The sequence below is a fragment of the Acinonyx jubatus genome, chromosome A2, assembly GCF_027475565.1.
Source record: "Acinonyx jubatus isolate Ajub_Pintada_27869175 chromosome A2, VMU_Ajub_asm_v1.0, whole genome shotgun sequence".
In the NCBI taxonomy this organism is placed as follows: Eukaryota; Metazoa; Chordata; class Mammalia; order Carnivora; family Felidae; genus Acinonyx; species Acinonyx jubatus.
The window spans coordinates 41,247,813-41,274,370 of record NC_069383.1 but is presented as its reverse complement, the minus strand read 5'-3'; the positions used below and the strand labels follow the sequence as shown (position 1 = coordinate 41,274,370).

General features: G+C 40.2%; 1 protein-coding gene across 12 annotated transcripts in view; it reads right to left on the bottom strand.

Moving 5' to 3' along the window:
* The window catches only part of ELMO1 (engulfment and cell motility 1), a 730,817-nt gene that overhangs the window by 262,583 nt on the left and 441,676 nt on the right, over positions 1-26,558 (bottom strand). For all 12 annotated transcript variants that reach the window (XM_027075272.2, XM_053218216.1, XM_053218222.1 and 9 more), the window contains one exon: positions 12,334-12,438. In XM_027075272.2, the coding sequence (XP_026931073.1) occupies positions 12,334-12,438 (105 nt within the window). The remainder of the gene's footprint in view (positions 1-12,333; positions 12,439-26,558) is intronic.

Here is a 26,558-nt window from a genome sequence, read left to right as displayed (position 1 = left end):
ACCAGGCACAGTTCTTAAGATTACCACAAAAGGGAAAACTCCATATATTCCCATTCTTCCTCACTCTGCCCTATAACTGTGGCCCCTCACCACCTCTTGGTTGCAGCAGTCTCTCCTTTGCTGTCCTACCACTGCTCCCTTGGGGTATATTCAATAAACTTCTCTTTTGTTCTGCCTTGGGTGAATTTTTTCACCCCCTATGCTGCTGACTCCCACCCAATTGGGACACCCCACATTTGGTAGCCCCAATTCGACTGGAGCACCCCACACATGGTAACATGAATCAAAAGAAAAATGGATTAACTATGTTAATTTTACACTTTCTGAGCAAACTTCAAAGCAAGGAAAATTGTCAGAGAGAAAAGAGACACATTAGATAATGACAACGAGGTCAACTAAGAAGACATACTAATCCTTAAATATATGCACCTCCTAACCACAGAGCATTGAGTTCTGTAGGGCAAAAACTAATAAAACTGCAAGAAAATATAGACAAATCAGCTACTATACTCAGAGACTTGAATATCTATATTTTGGTAATTGATAGATACAGCAGGCAGATAATCATTAAGTACATAGTTGAAATGAACAGTACCATTAATCAACTGGATCTAATTGGCATGCATAGAATACATCATCCAACAACAGCAGAATACACATTCTTCTCAGACTCACATGGAAGATTCACAAGATAGACCATATTCCAGGCCATTAGACACATATTCACAGAAAAAAGAATAGAAATTACACAAACTATGCTCTCAGACCACAATAGAATTAAACTAGAAATCAATAACCAAAAGATAGCTGGGAAACCCCAGAATATTTGGAGATTAAACAGCACTCATCTAAATGACACAAGACTTAAAGAAAAAGCCTAAATTTTTTTTGAAAATATTTTAAACTGGATGAAAATTAAAATACAGCTTTTGGAAATTTGTGGGATATAGCAAAACCAATTCTTAGAGGGAAAATTATAGCATTCGATACATAAATTATAAAAGAAAGATGTAAAATCAATAATCTAAGCTTCCACTTTAAGAAACTAGAAAAGAACAAATTAAATGTAATGTAAGTGGAAGAAAGAAGTAATAAGAATTAGAGCAGAAATCAATGAAACTGAAAACTGCAAATCAACAGAGAAAAATCAATGAAGCCAAAAGGTGGTTCTTTGAAAAGATCAACTAAAATGATAAAACTATAGCCAGGCTAACCAAGAAAAAAAGAGAAAAGATAACTTATCAGCATCAAAAATGAAAGAGGAGCCATCATTATAGATCCAATGACAGTAAAAAATAATAATCTTATAAACAACCCTATGCCCACAAATTTGATAACTTAGATGAAAGAGCCCAATTCCTCAAAAGACAGAAGGAGACATAAATAATCCGAATAGGCCTATGTCTATTAAAGGATTTGAATCAATAATTAGTAACCTTCTAAAACTGAAAGCACCAGGCCCAGATGGTTTCATTGGTGAATTCTACTAAACATTTAAAGAAGAAATAATACCAATTCTCTATAATCTGTTCCAGAAAATAGAGGAAGAGGAAAGTTCCTAATCCATTCTATGAGGACATTACTCTAAACCAAATCCAAAGGCATTATGAGAAAGTAAAACTACACACCAACACCTCTCATGAACACAGATATAAAAAGCTTAACAAAATATTATCAAATAGAAGCCAAGAATTATACTCTATAATTAAATAGGATTTATTCCAGATATGCAGGATTGGTTCAAGAATGAATTAATGTAACTTATCACAGCAAAGAAAGAAAAATCATACAATAATATTAATGTACATAGAAAAAGCATTTCACAAAATCCAACATCCATTCATGATAAAAAAAAAAAAAACTCTCAGCAAACTAGGAATAGAGGGTGTTATGGGCTGAATTGTGTGCTTCCAAATTCACTTATTGAAGTACTAACCCTAGTACCTCAGAATGTGACTACATTTGGAGACAGGGCATTTAAATAAAATAGGTAATTAAGACAAAAATGAGGTCATTACAATGGGTCTTAATCCAATATGACTGGTGTCCTTATATATGACATAGACACAGAAAGAAGACCATGTGAAGATACAGGGAGAAGACAAACATCTACAAACCAAGAAGATCTTAGAAGAAACCAGTCCTGCTGACACCTTGATCTCAGATTTCTGTCCTCCAGAAATCTCAAGGGATAGATTTCTGTTGTTTGAGACACCCACTCCATGGTCCTTTGTTATGGCAGCCCTAACAAACTAATACTGATGGGGAACTTCGTCAACTTAATAAAGAACATCTATAAAAAATCTACAGCTAACATCATACCTAATGCTGAAAAACTTGAGTCTTTCCCCCTAAGATCAGAATCAAGGCTACATGTCCTAGGTAATGCAATAAGATAAGAAAAGGGCATAAAAAGTATACAGACTGGGAAGGAAGAAGTAAAACTGTACACAGATAACATGATTATCTATATAGAAAACTCCAAAGACTCAACAAACAAGTCCTGGAACCAATAAGCAATTATAGCAAGGTTGCAGGACATTGGCTTATCAAATGTAACTAAAGCACTGTGTGTACGGGGGGGTGGGGGGGGGGGTGGGTGGGTGGGTGGGTAGGGGATACCTGGGAAACTTCTTTACCTTCTGCTCAATTTTTCTGTAAACTTAAAACTGCTCCAAAATATAAAGTCTATTATTTAAAAAGCCAATGAGACCTATAACACCTTCCAAGTCTATGCACACAAAAAAGAGAGGATTCCCAGAAAACTTTCCCTCTTAAAAAAACAGAAATAAATGAGCTGCAACCCCTGGAACTTCTGCATTGCAACATGGTGCAGCAATGAGTGCAAAAAAGGGAAGAAACAACAGCAAACTCCCAGCACAGCAGCTACTGAGCTCTGCACAGTGAAGGCAGAAAAATGTGTCATCAAAGATGGAAGTGTGGTTAATGACAGCAGAAAGGAGACAGCTGGTCACAGAGTAGGTACTCAATAAATATTTATTTGTTTAGCATAGTGAGACATTAAAATGGATAATGTGGACTGAGGGAGAGCCAGTTGGGAGAAAGAATGCGAAGGTATTACTGAGTCTAAGATAGAGACATCAGAACAATGACTGTCGGCTGAGGACTTCACTGGTAAACATGAGGCTGTCCCTAGTTTCTAATCTTGTAATTCACACTTGTAATTCACTGGTGTGCAGTGTGTCAACTCCATAGAGTTCATTATATAGCTTGGTTTCAATGTTTTTTTTTTTCAAGTAATCCATCACTGTGTTTTAAAGTCCTACTGCATTAAAAAAAAATAAAGTCCTACTGCTTTTTAAAAGTAAATACAAACCAGAAAAACCTTCAAATATAGTTAAATAAAAAAATTCTGAACCTAATACCCAGCTTGGGCTGGTAGCAAAGGAGAATGAAATAGATATTTATCATGCTTTAGACCTACTGAATCCAGTACCAAAAGAACTCAGGTGGTGTGAACACAGAATGCATATACTGTTATACACAGCAGTTAATATATGTGGAACCTGCCCGCCCTCCCTCAGATGATGGGTCTTCTGAGACAAAACCAAGCCCATGTTGAACAATGATCTCATGCTAACTCCTGAAGCATCCCGTTCAAATCACTGACTTTGGAAGTCAGAAATTCTGCCTTCCAGTGCAATTACTAAATCTAATCACATATATTCACTCTCTCAAGGGGTCCTGACTGGCAGTAACAGCTTGGTTATTCACAATCAATGAAATTAATGCCGCTATTTTTATAACATGAAAAAACTACATGAAAATAAGCCTCCAGGCTGTGTACCTTGGTCACAGAAAGAATAAAAATAAGAGCAAAGGATAAAGTATGTAAATGAATTATTAGACAAAGAGTCATTTTAAAGTCCCAGCAAGGCTGTGCCTTGGGGTCCTTGTTATTCCAAAGTGATTCTGTGCTCCAGATCACCTAGAAGGAAAACGTCATTCAAATAAAAAAAAAGGTTCCTTTACATGAAACTGTGTATTTAACTGGCAACATATAATTTCATTTAAAAAAAATTAGGAGCAATTGCTGCTAAAGCCATTTCAGGGACAAGGGGAGGGGAGGATCTGTCAGCACTGTGGGAACAAAAAAAATGATGTGCCACCAAGCTTTATTCCAATCATTTGCTTCATAGTTAAGTTTAATTACACATTACACACTGTCCTGTAATTATGTCGCTTGGGAAACTGCCAATTTCCCCCTTGAAATGTTAAAAGTTCCTTAATTTATTTTCAAGACTCAGCATTGCCTCCATCAGTACTCTGCCTTAGTGCATGTAGGATACTCGGTCCCCATTCTCTTTAAATGCTGGCTGGTGGGCACCAAGAAGCTGACATACAGTGAGGAGGGCTGACCATGCTTAGAGCCCCCAAAAACACTGGTCCAGTGTATTTATAATAAGATCTGATGACTTTTTTTTCCTTAAAATTTACAACTGGAGAATTTGAGAAACATGCCTATTCCTTTTGCCTGCCCTTGGGAGGTTGAACTTTAAGTCCTTTATTCTCAGCAAGAGAGAGATGGGACATTAATCAAACACAACTTTATGGACTGGGAAAGGGAAAAAGCAAATAAAGTGGTTTGAGCACCTATTGTGTGCCAATAATGTATTCAGAACTTCACAAAGGTCACTGCAGACCACCAGTATTAGTGATCACTAACTCAAGCCCCTCAGGTACAAGGCAGATAACTAGAATGCACGAAGCAGCCAGGTGGAAAAGAATAGAGTTCTGGGGCTCATGGTTATTTGAAGAGGGAATGCATGCCCTGCCTACAGGCAATTCAAATTCTCTTCCCTTTAAAAATACTGTGCCGGTTGAGCAAACACATCCACAGGCCCATCTGAACTGTAGCTGTGAACCCTATATGAATCTATAAACCTCTAAAGGCCACTAGAAGCAGACTACTTGGCTTTATATTCAGCTCTGGCATCTCCTTAGCTGGGTGATCTTGGGCAAACAACCTAACTTCTCTGTGTGTCAGTTTCCTCATCTGTAAAATAGAAATAACAACAGTGCTGACCTCACAGAGGTGTTGTGAAGGATGAATAAATGTGCCTAGCATAGTTGTCAGCTCATGGCAAGCTCTGTGTTTGCTATTCCAAGTACTTTTACACCCTCTGACGCAGGAGAGAGAAGTCAAAAGCGGTTTCCCCAACGTGGCTTTGTGTCTCAGCAGACAGAGAGATCTATATATTGGAAGAAGAGGGTACAGGGGTCACCTTATCTTCCCAACTCGGGGAGCACTAAAGGGAAGATTACAAATAATGTATGTTAAGTACTCCAAATATGTAAAGGTTTCAAAAATGGTAGCTTTTCTCATACGAGGTCATCTCAGAGCATTTTCTTATCAGTACTGCCTCTACACCCAGACCTCCGTCTCAGTGGTGAGGTAGGGTCTAAACCAATATTTCTCCCAACATTTTTTTCAAAGTATTGTTTACTTTGTATGTATCATGAGGAAGAAGAATCCATTTAAAGGTTTTGGAATAGTGTAAATACACATTACATTTTTCATCTGTTAAAAAAAATGCTGTAATGAAAGAAGCTTGAGAAAATAATTCTGAAGGACAAATATCCATCTTTTCCCATAATCAAATTTACTTGACATATAAATATTTCTGCTCTGATTTGGTATAATATTAGAAACATACATATGCCCTGGCTCAAAACCGCATGAAACCATTGTAATTAATCTTATTTTTAAAGGGATTTCTATTCCTACCCCCCTACCTCAGGAAATCCATTATCTTCTAGCATCATCACCCAGTGTGCAAAGATATTCCAATTGGATGAGATGCTCATCATAAATTATGAGGGATGTTGAGGCAAGAATTGTAGGGTACATAAAGAACAAGTAGTTTCTAGTGTCCACTCGTAATTTTGTGACTAGAAGCCTCAAGATTTTATAAATTCTGTGTTAGTTGTGTAACAGCTTCCTTAAGAAAACATTTTATTTGTGACAAACAACACACTAAAGAAAACATACAAGAGGGGTCGGGTTTGTTCTAGTCCACACTGACCCAACACCAGACTATTTCTCCTACAAGTAGTGCCGTTGCTGAAAAGTAGGTCACTGGGAAAGAAAGCAAGTCCTAAGTGATTCTGATGTGGTTAACCAGTATGATAATTTATATAAAATGGTGAAATGTTTACCTGCTCAGTATATTGTGGAAAACTGCAAAGAACTATCAAGTAAAGGTCCTGGGACTTGGTAGATGGGCCCAGGACAGATCACATCTAAAAATCCAGAAGGAAACAAGAAAAACCCCAAGGGGGAGAAGAATAAGAAAAACACGATAAAACAATCTCTACTCTCCGTTTGCTTGCTATTCTATTTTCTGATATCTAAGAACTAGACTTTGCCTTTTTCGTTGACCACCACATCCACTGTGCATGGCACCACGATGGCAGATGGTAGGTGTTTGATAATATTTCCTGAATGAGTCAGTGAATGAATAAATGTAAATGTTAAAAGAAATTTCTCTTCCTTTAGTTAGATGCTTTTTAGCATCTAAGAAGATGGGCTGTTTTTCTTTTTTGTGTGAATTTTTTTCCTCTGAAAAAAATGGAAGCAATAACAGAAATATCTCATTTGCATGCATTTGGCTTTTATTGTTGCGCATTTAAATAGCTTATCTGACGTCTTTAGGGCCTGGGATTAATGCACAGCACGCGTCTGTCTGGCTGTAATGCCAAGAGGGAGACAGATGACTGACAATAGGTTCTGAAGTTCCCCTGATCTTCTAAATGTCACTTCTCATGCCACTAGACTGAAACTTACAACCACATCTGAAATCTGGAAAGCTCTACAGTGATACCTTTGCCAGGCTCATTTATTCCTTTAAATACCATCATTTGAGGCTCAGTCAAATATTCAGTAATATGACAACATATACGAAAAAGCCTTAGTTTTCAAAGGATTTACAATTGAATAAAGACAATGTGATGCTGTATACAAACTTTGTAGTTAAACATAAAGTAATGTACCCTCTCTTACTTTTAAGGGGGACTTTCTGATTATGCTAGATCTAGGAAGACCCTAAGTAAATACAAACACTTCCTTAATGGCATCACCAACTTTCCGTGTCTTCTAATCATTTGTCTTAGACTGTCCTCTTTTCCTCCACTTCAAGAATAGCTCTCTTGTGTCCACCACACCCCAAGCCCAGAGACAAGAAACTTCAGACTAGAAAATGCCTGAAACTTGAAGGCCAAAGACCTAAGTTTAAGTTTCCCTTAATATTGGCTATTTGACCTAACCAATGGAACTCTGCACCTCTCTAGATCCCAGTTCCCGAATCTATAAAACAGTGGTTAACAATGCTTACCCCATAGGCTTTTCTTGAAAACTGAGCCAATCTATGGAACATGTCTTATATGCTACCCAATCCATTTTAGGTACACATTTACTCGGATTAAATGGGATGACAAATGGGACCATGCAAGACTGAACTGAAACCACTCTTTCCTTTAGTTGCAGCATGTCTTAGTATTTTTGATGATCCTACTTCTTCCTCAGACCTGGCCATTACGTGTTTTGGAGGCCTGAGGTTTCCTCATCATCATTTCCTGCTTTGTGGCTCAGTCTTGGCTCCCACAATAGCCAGCATGAGTCTTGAACCAAACGTAAAACCAAGTCATTTTGGGGTTTCTCACTAGCTCCCAATAAATAATTAAATAAAAGAATATATAAGTCCAAAAGTTTTATTTCCAATGGAGTCACTAATTTTCTTTCTTCCAAGGTATTTAGATTTGCTACTCCAGGGAGGGGATAAAAAGCAAAACAAAACAACAACAAAAAGCAAACACATTCAGTTTTATACCATTATCCTGTCTGTGAAAAAATGACAGCAGGATCATAGGAGGGAGCCAAGTGCTACCCCCTACCTCTCAGAGAGAGAGAGAGCTGTGGTGGGGAGAACTGGGGAATGAAGCATCTCCAGAAAAAGTAAAAGCAATTATGCCCAGGGAAAATAAGACCCAGAAGTCTGAAATCATTCTATGCCTCCATATTTTACTCCAGGCATAGTGGGATGCTCAGATTTGCAATTCTTCCTTGTGTTCTGTGCCTGTCCAAGTGTGGGGTAATTCAATTACATCCAATGCTTCCATTAGTACACACTTACAAAGTATATTTAAATAATACACAAGAAACCAGGTTGCCCATTAATAAAGCCAAGTTGCGAAATTATACTTTTATGTAATTGCTAAAAGGAACAACGCCCATGATTCTCAGGTGATAAAAATGAATTAATCCTTGGCAAGAGACCATTTAAATAAAAACTAGAGAAATTCCTTACTCAATTAACAAGAAACTATTAAAAATCTACTATGTGCCTGGTACCACAAGAGGTAGGCTTGTGGGGCAGGGGTAGTACCCAAAGTGTCCTGAACTCTGTTTAGAAAGATTACCCTAGAAGCTGGCATAGAAGATGGGTACAAAGATACCAGATTTCAGCTGGAAGGCCACTGAGATAATATGGCAACAATCTAGATGAACAAATTAAAGGGAATGATCAAGTTTAAGGATGTAGAATATACAGAATGTGGCGCCTACACGGGTTTGAGCTCTCCTGCCCATACCTCATTGCCTACTAGACACATCCAGCTGGACAGATGTCCTACATGCATATAAGGGTCTGGGCGTCTCCAAATGACTACCCCTACATATCTGCACTCTCTGACTCATTAATGGCACTACCTTCCTTCCATTCACTCATGCCAATCATCTTTCTCTTCTTCTTCCTCTTCCTCAGAGAAAGTCCAGTTTATTTTAGCTCCAAAATAATTCACTCAAACTGCTTCTCCCCAGTGCCACTGTCACTACCTTAGTTCAAATTACTTCCAATTTTTATTTTTGTCTCTAGTCTTGATTTCTCACATTTGTTTTCTGGCAATAAGATGATTTTTCTAAAATTAACTTACATCATCTTTACTTAAAACACTTCAGAAATTCTTCAATTCCTTCAGGCTAAAGCCCAAACAAACACCTTAATATGGCATAAACACCTTAATACACCTTAATACCCACCTTATTTAGGGTCCCTAATGAACTAGCCCACATGTGTCTCAAACCATATCGTATTAACCACTCTGTTTTAGCCATACTATACTATTTTTGGTTCCCTAAAAAAGGCACACACCTTTACATGCTTGTTTACATGTTTCCCTCCACTCAGACTTGCTCTCCATGCCCTGTGACCTTCACCTGATTAACTGCATTATCCAAGTGGTCTTAGTGCAGAAGCCACATCCTCCAGGAAGCTTTCCAGACTTTACCCCCACATCTGTGTTGGTGACTCTCCTCTGTATCCCCTCCCTTTCCAATCAAAATACATTCTAAGTAGCTCAGAAAGTGCCTGGTATTTAACTCTTCACCCCGCCTCTCCATCTCTAGACAGTAAACTCTTCAACGACAAGACTCATGAGTGACATGTTCCTTGAGGATCCCCATCACCTAGCTCCTCGCTGGGCATTTGATAGTTACTCAGTAAACATGTGCAGACTGAGTCACTGAGAAGAAAAAAGGTCTACAGTTGAGTTCTTGGGATTATGTACATTAGATGGACAGGCAGAGGGAGAGAAAGCTACCGGAGAGACTAAGAGAAATGGACAAGGAGAGAACCAAGACAGACAATACTGGCTCCAGGCAAAAAGAAAGAACTGATCAATGGTAAACAGTGTCCAGTGTCAATAGAAGGACAGATGAAATGGAGGAAGGGGGAGCTGTTCTACATTTGGCAGGAGAACAGTTTCTAGAAAGTGATGAGTGGAAGCCTCCTTGAAAAGGTGCAAAGTATTCAAATTGAGTGGCAGATGATTAGAACAGAGGGCAAGAAGACAACTCATAAAAATACAAATACATAGTGTCTGAGGAAACATGATAGCTGGAGGGGGGGTGTCAAGGGCAAAGAGGAAATACATATGTATGCACCTGTATGTGTGTGTGTATGTGTGTGTTACAATTCCTTTTAAAAATCTCAACTGTAAATCAGACCAGCAAGTGAATGGAGAGGCTATATTCAGGTACAGAATAAGAGTTTAATGAATGAAAGATATAAATAATAAGTGAATAATTGTATTCAGACAGGAGATTTACCTGGCCAAAAACAAAGCAAATTTTTATCAAAATATAAACTTATTTTTAAAAAGAATCTATTTCTGTATTTCAGAAGAGACCATTCAACTCATAGATCAAAATTTAGTTAGCTGTCTAGGATGACTATTTCTACCATCTATACTATTATTTCACTATCACTATGATAACTTTTTTCATAGTCACCCCCAAAACTTCCTTGCAGAAGTCCTTGGACTTTATACGATCCCCTAGCCCCAGTCATTCATGCAAAAGGCTTTAGATTTCCAATAAGGACTTAATGCCCCAAAGTCAGATGATATCAGGAAAGTGACACTTCTGAGAAAATAACAGACATCTTAGTTATAGAAGTATAAATATAGATATTATCAGATATAGACATTGTCTAATCAGTAAAGAAAAGGGGATGTGGACAAAAAGGGCCACATTTTTCTTTACAAATAGGTTTTTCTTTTAAGTCCCCATCAGATGTAAAGTTCTTTCAGATTGCCACGTATTAAGTTTACTTGTAAGAGTTTAGAGACTGCATTGAGGAAAATGGGCTTCAAACATTAAATCACTTTTCATGAGACATAGGCTTCCTGTGCACTCAGCATCAATACACCCTAACTTTAGAAACATTCATCTACAATCATTAATCAGTTAAGGCTAAATTCAACTTCTATTTGGCTTCTCCTTTTCACACTCAACTCTCCAAGGCTATACTATATGGCACCTCAAAAATATTAATTTATTTACTGTGAGTGCAGATTATATTCCTAGTAAGGAATCTGTGCAATAAATATATACACACATAAGCCAAATTAAACTTCCATGAGCAAATAATTTTCCTATGAAGGACTGCATTTCTGACCAAGCACCTGATCCCAAACCTTTCACAGGAATGCATAACATCTTTTACATAATCATATTATAAAGAATATTTCAGTATAAATCAAAGCTTGTCAAACTGCATATATAGAAAAACACATAAAGTTAAAATATAGTGCCTACAGGGAACTCAGAACCTGGCATGACTTTTTTCAAGGGGGCTGCTACTGGGTAGAGCAATTTTTCACTGTGCGGACTGTCCCATGTATTATAGGTTTTGGCCAGTCATACCCCATTGACATAGTAACTAGCATTGAAATCCACACACACACTTCCAAATGCCCCTTGGGGGAGTAGCACTCCCTTGTTTGGGGAAGAACTTTGAGCCTAGACAAAAGGAACTGCCCACATTTACATCACTAGATAATGCCAGGTCTTGAACCCCGGTCTCCCGAAAGCCAGTCCCATCAAGAGGGATCCGACACAGAATGTCAGAGTAAAGACTCATCTTATTCTAGTGTCAGCCTTATTCTTTCTGCATTAGGCAATTCACTCATCAAAAATTTTCTAAGCTGAGATCTAATCATAATTTTAACTATTCACCAATTCTCTTGTCACATTTATTCAGATCTTCCCCCATCTCAGCCTTGGATGAGGATGCCTCCCCGTCGCTGAATCTGGACTCCTCTCCCTGAGGACAGGGGATAGGTGTCAGCACAAACAGTGCATCCAGTGGAGCAGCCCTATGTCACTGTCCCTAGGCTCCTGTTCTTTCACATTTAGCCCTTCCCACACCTGCACTGCCCACTCAGCAGGTGGCATCTTCTAGCTTCCTTATGCCTCACCCACAAAGGAGTTTCTCCTGGTAGCTGGAGTTTCACTAGTTTGTTAAGAAATAGGAGAGAAGGCATTTCTTTTCCCTCCCCATCTCTCCCATTCTTTTCTTTCTTTTTGTTTATCTTATTGTGTCTCCAGCATTGGATTGAACGGAAACAGAACCAGAGAGAATCCTTGGTCTCTTTTCCAAAAAGCAGAATAAGCCTAAGGATCTTTGCTAAAGTTGGGATTGTGCAAGTTTTGAGTAGATGGTTCATTTCTCTTTATTGTTATTTAAGTCTAAGAATTTTTGTCATAATTCACTGCTGAACTATAGAAGACATCATTTTTCGGTAACTATTGTGTGTTTTTTTTTTTTTAGATGTCATCATGTGAGAACATTTAAAAGTTAAAAATCCTGATTTCAGGGCCCCTAGTGATTTCATTTAATTTTAATACTTACTGAGTGATGAAAGGCAAAAGACTGGAGACACACATCTAAAGGTAACCCACTCCATATCTGTAAGTCTGAAATTCAAAGTCAGTAGGAGACCTACATCAACTAAAAGGTGCTACATGCTTACCCGGATGTAGGCATCCTGGTGGTGCTTGGCAAAGTACAGCATATTGTCCAGGGCTAACATCCCAGGAGGGGTCTGGGTAAAGTCCATGGCAGGGTTGACATGATTCTGTGGTTAAAACAAAATGTTTGATCAGGTTAATTCTTCAGCAGATTTCACCAACCACCAGAAGTCTGATTTCTCTTCTCAAGACCAAAGTACCACCAGCCCAGCTCCAAATAATCAAGTAGGATGACATTTTTTATCTTCATGTAAACCTACATAAATTTATCATTTTGACTTTGATACATTAGATTTTCATAGACAGAAATAACATTTAAAATGTTGGTATCGGCCAAGTAATTTCTGAGGGCTAGCACTAGTTTGTGTTTCACATGGATTATCTAATAAACAGGCAACAGGCATTATTATTAGCCCCACTGTATGGATGGGTCACTGCCACTCAGATGAGATGAGAAACTTGCCCAGGGCCTCACAGCTTTGATTTGGCAGAGCAGGCGATGTCTTGTTTGGACAATATGTCTCAGCATGCTTTTGTTCCTACTTTGTTCTCTACCACTGGTTTATAAGTTGAATGCATTTATTTTGGTACTGCTAGCATTTAGACTTTACATAGCCTGAAAAAAGTTTATTTGAGAAAAATGTAGGCTAATCAATATTAGCTGCCATGAACACGGTCTGGCCAACAAAGGAGAGTATGCCAAATATGAGAGGAAAACATGACATTTACTTCAGACCTATTTCTAGCATTGGTCTGAGTCCATTCCAAAAATAAACACAGGAAAAGGAAATCAAATGACGAAAATTAGCTCCTCTGAATCCAGTTCGAACAATCCCCCAAAGCTATGTCAGTGAAGCTGTCCAGGCAGAAGGTCCCCACGGCTCAAGGGTCATCAGTCTTGTTTGAATTGTGATCCCAGCATCCTCTCGAAGCCTCCTATCAATCACACTGAGGGTATCAGATACAGCACTGCTGCTCTCAAGAGGTCTTACAGTTAAGAAACAGTGAGTTTATTTTTAGGATTCTTTTAAAGAAACATACAGCTATTTCACAAACAGTCCCAGTAAAATAATGCCTGCTACGTATCAGGCATTATGTAAAGGACCTTGCATATGCTAACTCGATTCCTCGCAAAACTCCCACAAAGTAGGTTCTATTATTATCTTGCTTTGAAAGACAAGGAAACAAGCTGAGCATCTGAGTGGCTTACCCTATGTTTCAGAGCCAGTGTGTGGCTGGGCCAGAATCCGAACTCCAAGTACAGGCTTTTAACCAGGATTTTAGTGCCACGTCATTGGTCCACTGGACACCAGTAGGGATTTCACAAAGATGACCAATGCAGGTCCTCAACTACTTCAGTCCTCCTCAATCAAATTATTCGCTCAGGCAAAGTGGGCCAGCCTGTGATCCATCCTTTTTAATAAAAGCTATAATTTGTCTATCCCTCCCAGACATAACAGACCCAAGTCTCTCATGCTCAATAAACCATGCCCTATTGTCTCCCACAATTAGGCTCTTACTAAACAAAAGCCAATTAGAAAATTGCCTTTGATTTCCTCTGACTTGCCCTAAATTATAAAGCATCACTGTATTTTAGACGAAAAAAAAAAATTTTGTATTTGTGGGTGAACTAAGTGCTCGCTCATTCTTTCTCTCTCTTTCTCTCTTATCTGCAGGTACCATTTTCTCAGTTTCCCTCTCCTTGAAATGCTTGTTTCCTTTTTCTCTTTTGGTTTTAATAGCCAATGAAATGACTCTACAATCATGAATGTTGATAATGAAAAAAGTATAAGAATTATACTGCCAAAACATTTGAAAGCTTTCTAAACTGTGACAAAAATACTCTGAGAATCTAGCAAGGCCAACAGTTCCCCTAACTCCTTTCTTATTTATGAGGTGCTCTGGATACAGATTTATTTTCTTTTCTTGTTCCATGTTATTTTTTTCCACCTGTCTTGAAATGAAAGCTGCAAGAGCTTTGATAAATAGCTTGAAAGTTTCCCTTGTTTTACTGCAAAGCCTGTGTACCTCTGTACATCCTTCTGAGATGCCATTTGTTAGTTCCTGTAGAAGCACTGCTCCGTGAATCACATCAGACAGCTCTCGGCCCCCAGAAAAAGGAGTAGTGTCTGCCTCCCCTTCCAAAGCACCAGGAATTTTCACTTTGGGAAAATGGTACCAACCAGTTGAAGAAAGCACAGTTTACTTTATAGTGAGCATTCTATGGGGTGTTTGGGTACAGAGTTCCCAGAGATCTGGTTCTCTTCTGTTACCCCCATGCCAGGTTTTTGGCTGAATTATTTGATTCACACATCCAAGGAAAGGTTCAAGGTCTAAGACAGAGAATCTTCCAACCTGTTCCAGGCCATACACCAAGGCCAGTGGCGAGCTGGAATGGACTTCAAATATTATCTGGGCTGGTAGCATTATTTTATAGATGAGAAAACTGAGCCCTGGTGGAGAGCAGCGATGCTCAAACTTGAGCAGCCATTCAAATCTCCTGGAAGGCTTGTTAAAGCACCAATTCCAGGTCTCACCCAGAGTCTCTGATTCAGAAGGGTTGGAGTGGGTCTGAGAATCTGAATCTCCAAACAAATTCCCAGGTGATGCAGATGCTGCTGGATGGGGACCACACATCGAGCCCTGCCAGTGGCTGAAGTGGCTCATTTCAAATAACACAGCAATACAGCAGAATAAGATCTAGAATCCAGATCCAATGATTCCTCAAATCCCATGCAACTTCTTCTACAGCACACTTTGAACCCACTAGTTCCAAAGTACAATGCATTTTAAATATACTCAATGCTTATCTGCTCTGTGCTTTGGCTTCTCATTGAGAAAACAGACTCCTTTATTCAGAAAAAAGTAATTATAATTTAGAAGCCTCTCGCTTCTTCTATTGCTCAAATTTCTAACTAAAATAAAATGCAACGGTACCTCCACAGGGGGGTAGGGAACTGTCATCAGTCAATATTTTCTACTCCCAAATGCTTCTGGTTGGGGAAGCAGGGCTGGCACCAGCCTGAATGATTTTTAAATGATCTGTGTTTTTCAATTACCAATGCCATGCTAGTCCTTCATTAGTGTGGATAATAAAGAGATGATTACAATAATGCTTGCCAGATGGCATATCGTGGGAAAGCCTTTGAGAATTTAGGAGTTAATATTTGTGCTATACGAGTGTCTACGTTTGCTGAACAAATATAGCATTAAAAGCAACCTTTAAGACAAATCACATTGAGTGAATATTCAGTCTACAAAAAGCCATCTCAAGGATATTTTGTGTGGCTGGTAGTTTAAGGTCATGGTCTGCAAGTAATCTGACTAGTACAGCAGATTACTTGGGAGGTCTATCAAACCACATGCCTCCCACTCCTCACCTCTCACCCAGGAGCCTCACAACAGGCTCCCTAGAATTGCAGTTATCAACCCTGGACACACCTGATGAAAAATCCTGACGTCCAGGCTGTACCCCAAGTGGGTTAAATGAGAAACTCTGTGGGTAGGAACAAAGCAACTGGATTTTGAAAGCTCCCCAGATGATTCCAATGTCCAGCCAGGGTTGAGAACATGTTCCTAAATCAGTGGGTCTCAAATTTGAGAATGATCAGAATCTCCTAGAGGGTCTGTTCAAACAGATTGCTGCCCATCCCTTGCCCCCGTTGCTGATTCAATACGTCTGGGGTGAGGCCCGAGAATTTGCATTCATAGAAGGTCCCAGGCATTGCTAATGGTTGCTAGGCCATATTTTGAGAACCACTGCTCTAAAGTCACAGTAACCCAATGCAAGAGTGTTTGAGGAACTTATATCCGCCGGCCAATGGAGTTAGAACCTGGATTCCCTGTACCAAGTGTTTGGTTAGGCAGAGACTTTATTGAAATGCCTGCTCTGGGGGGGGGGGGTCATGGAGGCCCCACAGCTCTATCACTTGGCTACTTCACATATTTATCTAAGGAGGCTCTCAACGGCATCTGACTTTGTGACCCCCAACATAAACAAATGTTCCAAAAAGTTAGAAGCAGCTTCTAGAAATCTATGGATCCTGGCCCTGGTCTCTCTCCATTAAATTCTCAATAGTTGGGATGAATACAGAGAAGACGCCCTATCAAATCTGCCTTACAAGTGGGCAAGATGGCAAATACGCTGAGGAGCAGAAAAATAACTGTGACCAGCTGGGCTGGTACTGGTGGGCATCACGCCAGGCACTCCAAATGTGGGATTTCATTTAATCTTCCTGACTACCCAGTGAGGGAAGTATAATGAATGAGGTCAACGTTATCCAGATTTTCCTACAGATGAGGGTCAGAACCCCTGACTTATGCAAGATCATGGCTAGTAAGTGGCAGAGTCACCACTTCAGTTCTGTAGCTTTTTTTCCTACTTAGGTTCGAAAGGTCTTTGGAGAATAGGAAGATAGGCCCCATTAGCGAGAAGTTTAATCACAAAAATGTAAAGTCCTGTAAATTTTTTTTTTAAATTCAAGCACATATCTACAGAATGAGGGAAATCTGGCTTATGAATAATTCATCAGAGTCCAGCTCCTCATCATTAAAATTTGATTCTTTTAAGTAAAACACGAAAGATCTGCATGGAAGAAACACCCAGTAAGATGCTAAGAGTTCAGGACAGCAGATCCTGAACTACCTCGCTTCCCCACTGTAACTCCCTTTCAGCTGTATATTCTCTTCTCCTTACCTACCCTCTCTAATACCTCTGCTGCCCTCTGTCACTCTGTTCCCTGACCTGCTGCCTCCTGCCCTTCTGCCCTTCAACCTGGCCACTTCCCCTGGTTTGAGAAGGCCACCCTCATCATTTGGATGATGGACCCTGATTCAACTGAGCTCTAGGACCACCTGAAACCACTAAACGTGCCCCCTCCCAGGAACTGTTCAGAATCCTAGGAGAGTTCAAGACCATTGATATTACCATGAACGAGGAGTTAGAGTTGGCAGTAAGTCCAAGAAGAGTCAATTTCCCATGGCAGTCAGAAGTATCTCACAAACTGGGTTTCATTAACCCACAAAAGGAGCACAACAAGAAGAACAAAGGAGGTTGCACAGACTGGGCCCAAGTCAGGGCACATCTGGCACATAGGCACACACTTCTAGCGCACACACAGCGAGCCAGCTCCTGACACATGGGAAACTGTGCATAGAAAAGTGGCCAGAGAAAAGCAAAAATGTCTAAACATAAGGCATATCAGAAAGGTTGGGGGGTGGGGGAGACTTCAGATATTTAGCATGGGGAGAAGAGAAAGGGTTGTGTGGCGTGGTGTTGGAGGTGGGATGGGCATTGTGGGTTGAACTATTACCTCTGTCTGCAGGCATCTGAAGGATGAATATTATTCTGTGCAGCTAAAAGAAAACAGGATTAGCTGAGAAGTTCCTGTCCTTAGAAATACTGAGACAAGGGCTGAGTGTACAGGAAGAGTGCTGTGGGGACAACCAAAGGTCAGAGGATTGTAGACAAGGACCTCCCGATGCCTCACAGCCCCTGCTTCATTCTCCCTCTCATCAAATAGCATTGGCATCTATGACTATGCAAGGCACGAGGAGCCTGACATGATCTGCTTCATCCAAAGATGGATTTAAAATGAAATGGTCTTTGAATATCTCTGTTGTACACCTAAAACTAATATAACACTGTTTGTTGACTATACTTGAATTAAAATAATTTTTGTTTCTTTACTCATTTTTGAGAGAGACAGAGAGCGCAAGTGGGGGAGGGGCAGAAAGAGACAGGGAGAGAGAGAGAATCCCAAGCGGACCCCACACTGTCAGCACAGAGCCTGACATGGGGCTCTAACTTGTGAACCGCGAAATCATGACCTGAGCCAAAATCAAGAGTTCAATGCTTAACCAACTGAGCCACCCAGGTGCCCCTTAAAATAAAACAATTTTTAAAAATAATAATAATAAATAAATGAAATGAAATACTACTTGCCTTCAAAAAGTTTCCATCTCAGGAGTTATCCAAAGTGTTTACAATACACATTTTTTGAAATACACACATACACACACACATGTACATACACACTCATAAATAAACCCATACGTGCACACAATGGAAGATCACACCAAAAATTCAGGATTTAATGCAAATTTACTTAGTTAAAAATGACTCTTAAGAGGTCAGAAAAAGCCATGCACTGCCATGTGTACAATTCAGAAAAAGCTGGGTTTCCTCTCACTTCATCATTTTGAACAGGCAGAGTCGAGACTCGCTGAATAAAAGGATAAGCGTGAATAGTTTATTTGGAATGTTGATTCAACAGTCAACACAAAGAATTACCATAAAAACTCAATTAAAAATGCCTTCAGAATAAATTTCCTTTAAAATGAAGCTGGTTATGGTTTTAAAAAAAAGCCTTCATGAATAATGAAGTAATGCTGTCAAGGTTTATAAAGATATCTGCAATTTTTCTATGGAGCTGAGCACACAGGATTCTGAACAATCCAAGCACCATGGCTCACAACTAGTGACTCCCTTCTGGTTCTTCCCTCCAATTCCGGCTCGTTTTTTTTTTTACCACTTTGTTCAGAACCCCCTTTTCTCTTCTCCTTTGTCGCTTTAAAACAGGGCATGAACTAGCACCAGCCACGTAGAGCGGGTTTCTCTATCTCTCCTCTTCACCCAGGAAGAGCACAGGGGAAAGGTCCACCAGAGGACACAGAACGTGTGCTACCACAGCCCAAGAGCAGCCCTAGCTCATCCGTCAGGAAGCCTGTTTCCCTGGATTCCAGCACAACTCTCCAAGCAGCCTTTGGAAGGCAGCTCTTTGCCATGATGGAGCCAAGTGCTGATGAAGCCACAGCTGCTACAGACGGATTCCCAGGAGGTCAAAGGGAGGCAAGGGCTGTGTGTTGCCACCCTGGCCTCCTCCAGGGCCAGCACTGCACAGCCCTAGAATAGAGATGGTGATGGTGGTGATAACAACTCTAATTGTGGGGGCAGCAGCTAACACACACAGTACTTAGTGGGTGCTAAGGGCTATACGGAGCCAGAGGTTATGACAGCCCAGGGGCCAAATTGGGTCCACCCCTTACTTTTTTTTTTTTTTTTTTAATATTTATTTATTTATTTGTTTGTTTATTTTTTTTTTTAATTTTTTTTTCAACGTTTATTTATTTTTGGGACAGAGAGACACAGAGCACTAACGGGGGAGGGGCAGAGAGAGAGGGAGACACAGAATCGGAAACAGGCTCCAGGCTCTGAGCCATCAGCCCAGAGCCTGACGCGGGGCTCGAACTCACGGACCGCGAGATCGTGACCTGGCTGAAGTCGGACAGTTAACCGACTGCGCCACCCAGGCGCCCCTGTTTGTTTATTTTTAATATAATTTATTGTCAAATTGGCTAGCATACAGTGTGTACATGTGCTCTTGGTTTTGGGGGTAGATTCTCATGGTTCATCGCTTACATACAACACAAAGTGCTCATACCAACAAGTGCCCTCCTCCATGCCCATCACCCATTTTCCCCTCACCCACTCCCCCATCAACCCTCAGTTTGTTCTCTGTATTTAAGAGTCTCTTGTGGTTTGCCTCCCTCCCTCTCAATAACTATTTCCCCTCCTCCATTCCCCCATGTCTTCTGTTTAGTTTCTCAAGATCCACATATGAGTGAAAACATATGATATCTGCCCTTCTCTGACTTATTTCACTCAGTATAATACCTTCCAATTCTATCCACGTTGCTGAAAATGGCATGATTTCATTCTTTCTCATTGCAAAGTAGCATTCCATTATATATATAAACCACATCTTCTTTATCCATTCATCAGTTGATGGACATTTAGGCTCTCTCCATAATTTGGCTATTGTTGAGAGTGCTGCTATAAACATTGTGACAGATGTGCCCCTGTGCATCAGCACTCCTATATCCCTTGGGTAAATTCCCAGTAGTGCTATTGCTCGGTCGTAGGGCAGTTCTATTTTCAATTTTTTGAGGAACCTCCACATGCCGCCACTTACATTTGCACGGTTCTGAGTTTAAAGGAAGTTTTGAATCTTGTTTTTAATCAAAAGAGGAATAATAATCGTGACATGTGAAAATTACATGAAATTCAAATTTCAACACATAAAGCAAGCTGTGTTGGAACACAGCCATGTTCATTTATTTACATATTCTATGGCTGCTTTGGCCTGCAAAGCCTAAAATATTTCCTACCTGGCCTTTTACAAAAAGACTTAGCCTACCCCTATTCTATGCATTTTGTCCTCAAGGCAACCCTTTGAGTTAAGAAAATCAGTCCCTCCTTCTTAACAAAAGTTAAAAAGCTCAACTAAAAAATAAATGTAAATGTTTTTGCTCCCTAGACAGCACCATGGCTCCTTTGTAAATGTTCCATGCTTTACTTACCTGGATAAATATGGTTAATTATTTTCAAGATTCCCAAGGACAAATTCTATTATGTTGAAAAGAATGTTTTCAGTAGTCTTAAACTCATGACTTAATGCCCCACCCTAGTGTCTTTGGGCCCCTTCTCCCCTCCTAACCACAGACAAACCTTGCAGTGGGCCTTTGATATACTCGGATATAGAAGCCTGCCTGCAATTTTCATCTGTTAGGAACCTGGATTGTGGCTGGTACGTGTTCTTCCTCTCTTCGATGCAGCTCTCATAAATGGCAAAGTCTGGCTTTAAAATTTGGAAGACTATGGTCTCTTTTCCGCAACAGAATAAGTAGAATTCTTATGCCCACTTTAAAAGTGAAGAAACAGAAGCATAGTGATGTTACGTATCTTGCCATGTACATACAACCATCTTGCTAGGATTTGTACCCAAAAGCCCAGTCATGTTTTTTTTTTCTTTTAGAGAGAAAGCACTCGAGCAGGGGAGAGGGGCAGAGGGAGGGAGGGAGGGAGGGAGAGAGAGAGAGAGAGAGAGAGAGAAAGAATCTGAAACAGGCTCCACCTCAGTGTGGAACCCAATGTGGGGCTTGATTCCACGACCCTGGGATCACGACCTGAGCTGAAATCAAGAGTCTGATGCTCAACCGACCGAGCCACCCAGGTGCCTCCAGAACTCATGTTCTTAACCAGTATTCTAAAAGGAGAAATGGATAACTACACAATGGTAAAAAAGAATCACTTGATAAAATACCACACAGCCCTTAAAAATTGTGTTCACAGAGACTTAGTTATTGTAAGTGTAAAAAATAAGAATATAAAATATATATTGTAGTCTGTGTAAAATTTCTACAGTTGTATATATTCCTTGGCAATGTGTATTTTATCTAGAATACTCTCTCTGTATTCTCTCTCTATATATACACATACAGTATATATACATTAGCAATATCAAGATATAGACTTAGCATGTAATTAGGAATTTTTTTAAATGCTTTTAAAAACTGGAAGGAAATTTACCTAAGTACTAATAGTAATTATTTGTGGTAGTGGGAAGATGGAATATTTTTTCTACCTGTCAATATTTTTCTTATTTTCTCTAATGAAAATGCATTGATTTTTACTTATATTTGATTAGAGGTGTGCCCACTATTCTCTAGCAAAAGGGAACAGAGGTCATTATGCAGAAGAACATGAGAAACAGTTTGAATTCTTGTCCTTGGACCCTGCTGAAAACTCTCTGCTGAAGCCTTCCCCATAGGTCAGTATCCAGGTATGCCAGAGGATGCACTGGGCAGAAAGGCTCAGCTCCACCTGCCCAAGTAAGCCCTATGCAGGCATGTGTATGGCCTAGATCCACAAACAGCATTTCAGACACTGTGAGATGAGAAGGGTTTCATTCAGATGGAAGAAGCCAGGAATAGGTCCTGTCTGATCCAAATTCTCAAAACCAGGGGCAATCTCAGGTCCTGAGGCCTCTTGAACTTGGGCCATTTCAGGGTGTTTCCTCAATATGCCGGCCCTGCCAGGGTATAGTTCTCTGGGCTTAAAGGACCCACCTCATTTATCCCGACCCTATTAAGCCAGCACCAGCTAGAGCCTGACAGTTCACACCACACCTCACAGTTTGTTAGGGGACTGTACTAGTCACTTCACCACCAACTGGACAATCCTAGGCCAGCCGCAGGTGATCACTTATAAATGTTGGCAGTTGGACAACTATATTATCTTGATGAAATTTATCAGCTCTAAAGTTCTCTGACCTGTAAATGTTTAGGGTTCCCCAAACTTATTGTGTTAAACTGACATCCAACCATTTTTGACCTACAAAAATGTTATTGCACATGGTTCAACCTAGTAACAATTGAGCTAAACAGATGCATTCACCCCCAGTGATCTTGAAAGTTCTTGAAAAGAGAGGCTCCTTATTTTAGAGAATAGTTCCAAAAGGAATTAGCTGGAGCTGAGGTTAAAAAGATCAAAGGTGTTACACAGTTTTGGTTTAAAAATCAGTACTGAAATTAAATTTTTAAATAAACATAAACGTGCATCTTGGGCCACACCTCCTTCTTCTATGAAATCAGCAAATACCAGGGAGGAATTATCTCTCCTCCTGGGTGTCACTCATCATAGCCAGTACAAATGCAGGCCACCCTTTGGTCTGGTTTCGCCCCTATAAACCTGCTCATCTGCGGAGTGACTGTGACTTTCTCATTCCTGAGAATAAGGACCTGATAAATAGGAATTTGACACCATTACCAACCAGAGAGGCAATAAACTCTGTAAGAGGATGAGGACTATTGGAAATGTTAGGTAAATAGCATGTGAATACCAAGTTGCCCCTAACCTTAGCAAACAGATTAGACAGAATTAAAAACTACTGTCTTAAAAAAATAAAATAAAGTAAAAAAAATAAAAGCTCTTGTCTGTCCTTGTGAGCCTAATGTGCTCCAGGAACCTTGTCTGGAAGCCCCTCCCTACACACATACACACACATACATACATCTGCAAGGTTCTCCAAGGGGGAGGGTAGGAGAAACTGGAACTAACTCCTTAAAGTCTAACTTATTTTTTGGTAGTTATTTTACGAACTTCAACTTCCTCTAATAACTGGGTACTTTGGGAATAATACCTCCCAGAAAAATAACTTAAAAAATAGATACATGGCTTTAAACTGATGCTGTTTTCACTAAATGCTATTTGTGAAGAAAATTTCACTCAAAATGCCCACAACCATTTTCTCAAAGTACAAAAATATGCAGGGAAATAATACACATTTGCACCCTGACAAGACAAGGGAGAGATGGAAGAGGGACAGACGGGAAGAGGGTTGGATGTCAAGTGAATCTGTAATTTCTTGTCTTCTCAAGAGTCCCCCTCCCAAAATAAAGATGTTCAAAGAAACCACAGCAAAATGTTAGAAGCCGTTAAATCTAAGTGGTGTGTGTGTGGACACAAATGCCTTTTAGATTTTGCTGTTTTTCTCTCATCAAAATATCCCATAATTAAAAGTTAAATTTAGAAAGTCTGCGTTTTATTAATCTTATTTGACCCCAGCAAACGAAAGTAGGTTAATCACTTTAGGGCTCTGCACCTTAAATATTATGGAATAATACAATGTAAGATCAAAAGTAGTTGTTGACAGAAATGCAAATGGGTGCTTGCGTCTGGTATTACTTTTATACTGATTATGCTATCTTTTTCCCCCGCTGTATGCTGGCATGTGAAGGAAAACTGAAATATATCCTCAACAACGAAAGAGGAAGCACAGAATTAAAGAAGACCCTCAGATATCAGTTTTTGTATTACCTTTTCGTGAAATTCAGTAGACTCCTCTGTTTCTCTCAGATAAGGAATATTAATAGGAACATTTCAATCCTGCACAAATGAATCTTTCTTGAACAGACTCAGTGTGTATACGGGTAGTTTTTGTAAAACCATTCTGAACATATTTCTATAAAATCCTCCCTTGTCTCCAAAAGAGCCTGATTTGCTCTCCTATTCCCCATTTTGCAGTCAAGGATCATTTTTTTTCTTCAGCACCCCGACATGAAGGAGTTTTGCCGACTTCTCACATGTCAGACACCATGCAGAGGGAGCAAAATGGGTCTGCTCATTCACAAAGCGCTCATTCTTCATCTGTAAGCTGGCAGAGGTAGTACCTCCCTCAGTGACCCTGTGTGTAGAGGGTGGGAAGGGAAAAATGAAGGAATAGCTCAAAGGAAGTACAGCCACCCCTTCCCCTAAAAGATCCCAGAGACGCCCACCCTGGAGAACAGTACTGGGAGAAAAGACTGCTTGGGTCTTGTGCCCATGATGTTCATGGGGCCTATAAATGGCCTCCAGATGGTCCTCCCCGACCTGGCTCTGCACAGATGGGAAAGACTCTGGTCCTTCACACCCAGTAGCACTCTATCAGGAAAGAGCCTGACTAACCACATAGGGCTGAACAAGTATACATAGGGGGCAGCAAAGCATGGGGATAAATAGCTCAGACCTGGAGAGACTAACCCAAATTCCAATGCAATCTTCAACATTAGCTGATGTTCTTAGAAGAGAAATGTCACCAGGGCGCCTGGGTGACTCGGTCGGTTAAGCACCCAACTTCAGCTCAGGTCATGATCTTTGGCTCAGGTCAGGGCTTATGGGTTCCAGCCCTGCATCGGTCTCTGTGCTAATAGCTCAGAGCCTGGAGCCTGCTTTGGATTCCGTGTCTCCCTTGCTCTATGCCCCTCCCCGCTTGTACTCTGTCTCTCTATCTCTCTCAAAAATAAATAATAAAACATTAAAACAATAAAAATAAACAAGAAAAGAAATGTCACCTTTCTAAAACCCACTTCTTCACCTGTGACGGTATAGGTATTGCCTCCTTCAGTGGCCTGGTATGAAGCTCAAATGAGATAACATATAGAAAACGCCTTGAACAGAGCCTTGCACCAGGTAAGCTCCAGGGAAATGGCACCTGGGAGTTATTCACTTTCCATTGAGAGTGGCATCAATGTCCTCTGCTACCTTCTGCCAGAGCTTCAAGTTCAGAAATCCTAGTCTTTATTGTAGGCCTGGTTGCCCTGAGGACATTGACTGACCTTGAGTTCTTAGGTGTTAGCCATCACTAATTGAAGTCTGGCTTTCTCACTGGTTCCATGGTTCTGATTCCCTGCACTACTCTCAGCCCACACTTAGTTCTCGATCTTGCCAGCATTGTGCTAAAGAGCCCATCTTACTGACACTGCTAAGCCATCCCCCTGCCCCTGGATCAGACGTCAACTAACTAAAGAATTAAAATGTCCCCAAAAGATGCTGGAGGATATTTGACCTTCTCCATTTTCTTGCATTCAAGCATGGAAATTTTCAGTCTCCTACTGGATGGTAATGTGTTCTATTTATAAGGACTTCTGGCAAAGAAGAGTCAATAGCTTTTCTCATTTTTCATTCATTTGTACATTCAGCAACATTTTACCTGACTTCCAGGTGCTAAGTTATATAAGATAATGCAGCCTTGCACTTTGAGTATTCTGTTGCCTCATAATGGCTTAGGGATACCAAATAGGTGATCAATGCAATACTCAAATACATAGGAAATTTTGTCTTCACTGATGTGTGTGTGTGTGTGTGTGTGTGTGTGTGTGTGTGTGTGTGTTTCACTGATTGGCATCTGCTGTGAAGGCTGCCACCAGGGCATTCTAGAAAGCCCTGAAGTAATCAAATGAACACATATCCAGTTAAACATGATGTCATCTTCCACACCATTTCAATAGAGGGAGCATTTGTTAATGGATAAGGAGGCAAACAGAAGAAAAGGAGAAAAGGAGAAAAATGGGACTGAGGGAGGAAGGAGAGAGATAAAAGAATAACTGGGGGGGAACCCAAAATAAGTGAATTTAATGTCTGATAACTCCCTGAAGGACAAAGGTGATAACTCCAGGGAATCACTACACACATGGATGAGAGCTGAGGAGACCCCTCTCCTGGTTCTAATGGAGGAAACCGCAGCATCTCTGTCTGTGGGCACTCCTGCGCCCCTAGGCTGCTTTCCCGGAATGCTGCTCACCATTCTGTATATTATCCCAGCTGTGGCTGAAATCCCATAATTCCTTACACAAGCCCAGCTCCAGCTCCTGAAGCTTTTTCATCCACATGAATACAATCATTTGCTAATCACATTGGAACCACTGGATAAAGGCTAACTCATGCATGGTCTCAGCAATCTACTTTTGAACAGGGTAAACATGCGTTATCACGCCTTCAGGTGGCTACGGACTACTTACTGAGCACACTTGTAAATCCACAAATATACATCACAGTAACTGGCAATAACTTCTGTTTCATTTGGGAGATTTAAGTCTTGATGAAGTAAAATTTTCAGAAAATTAAAAA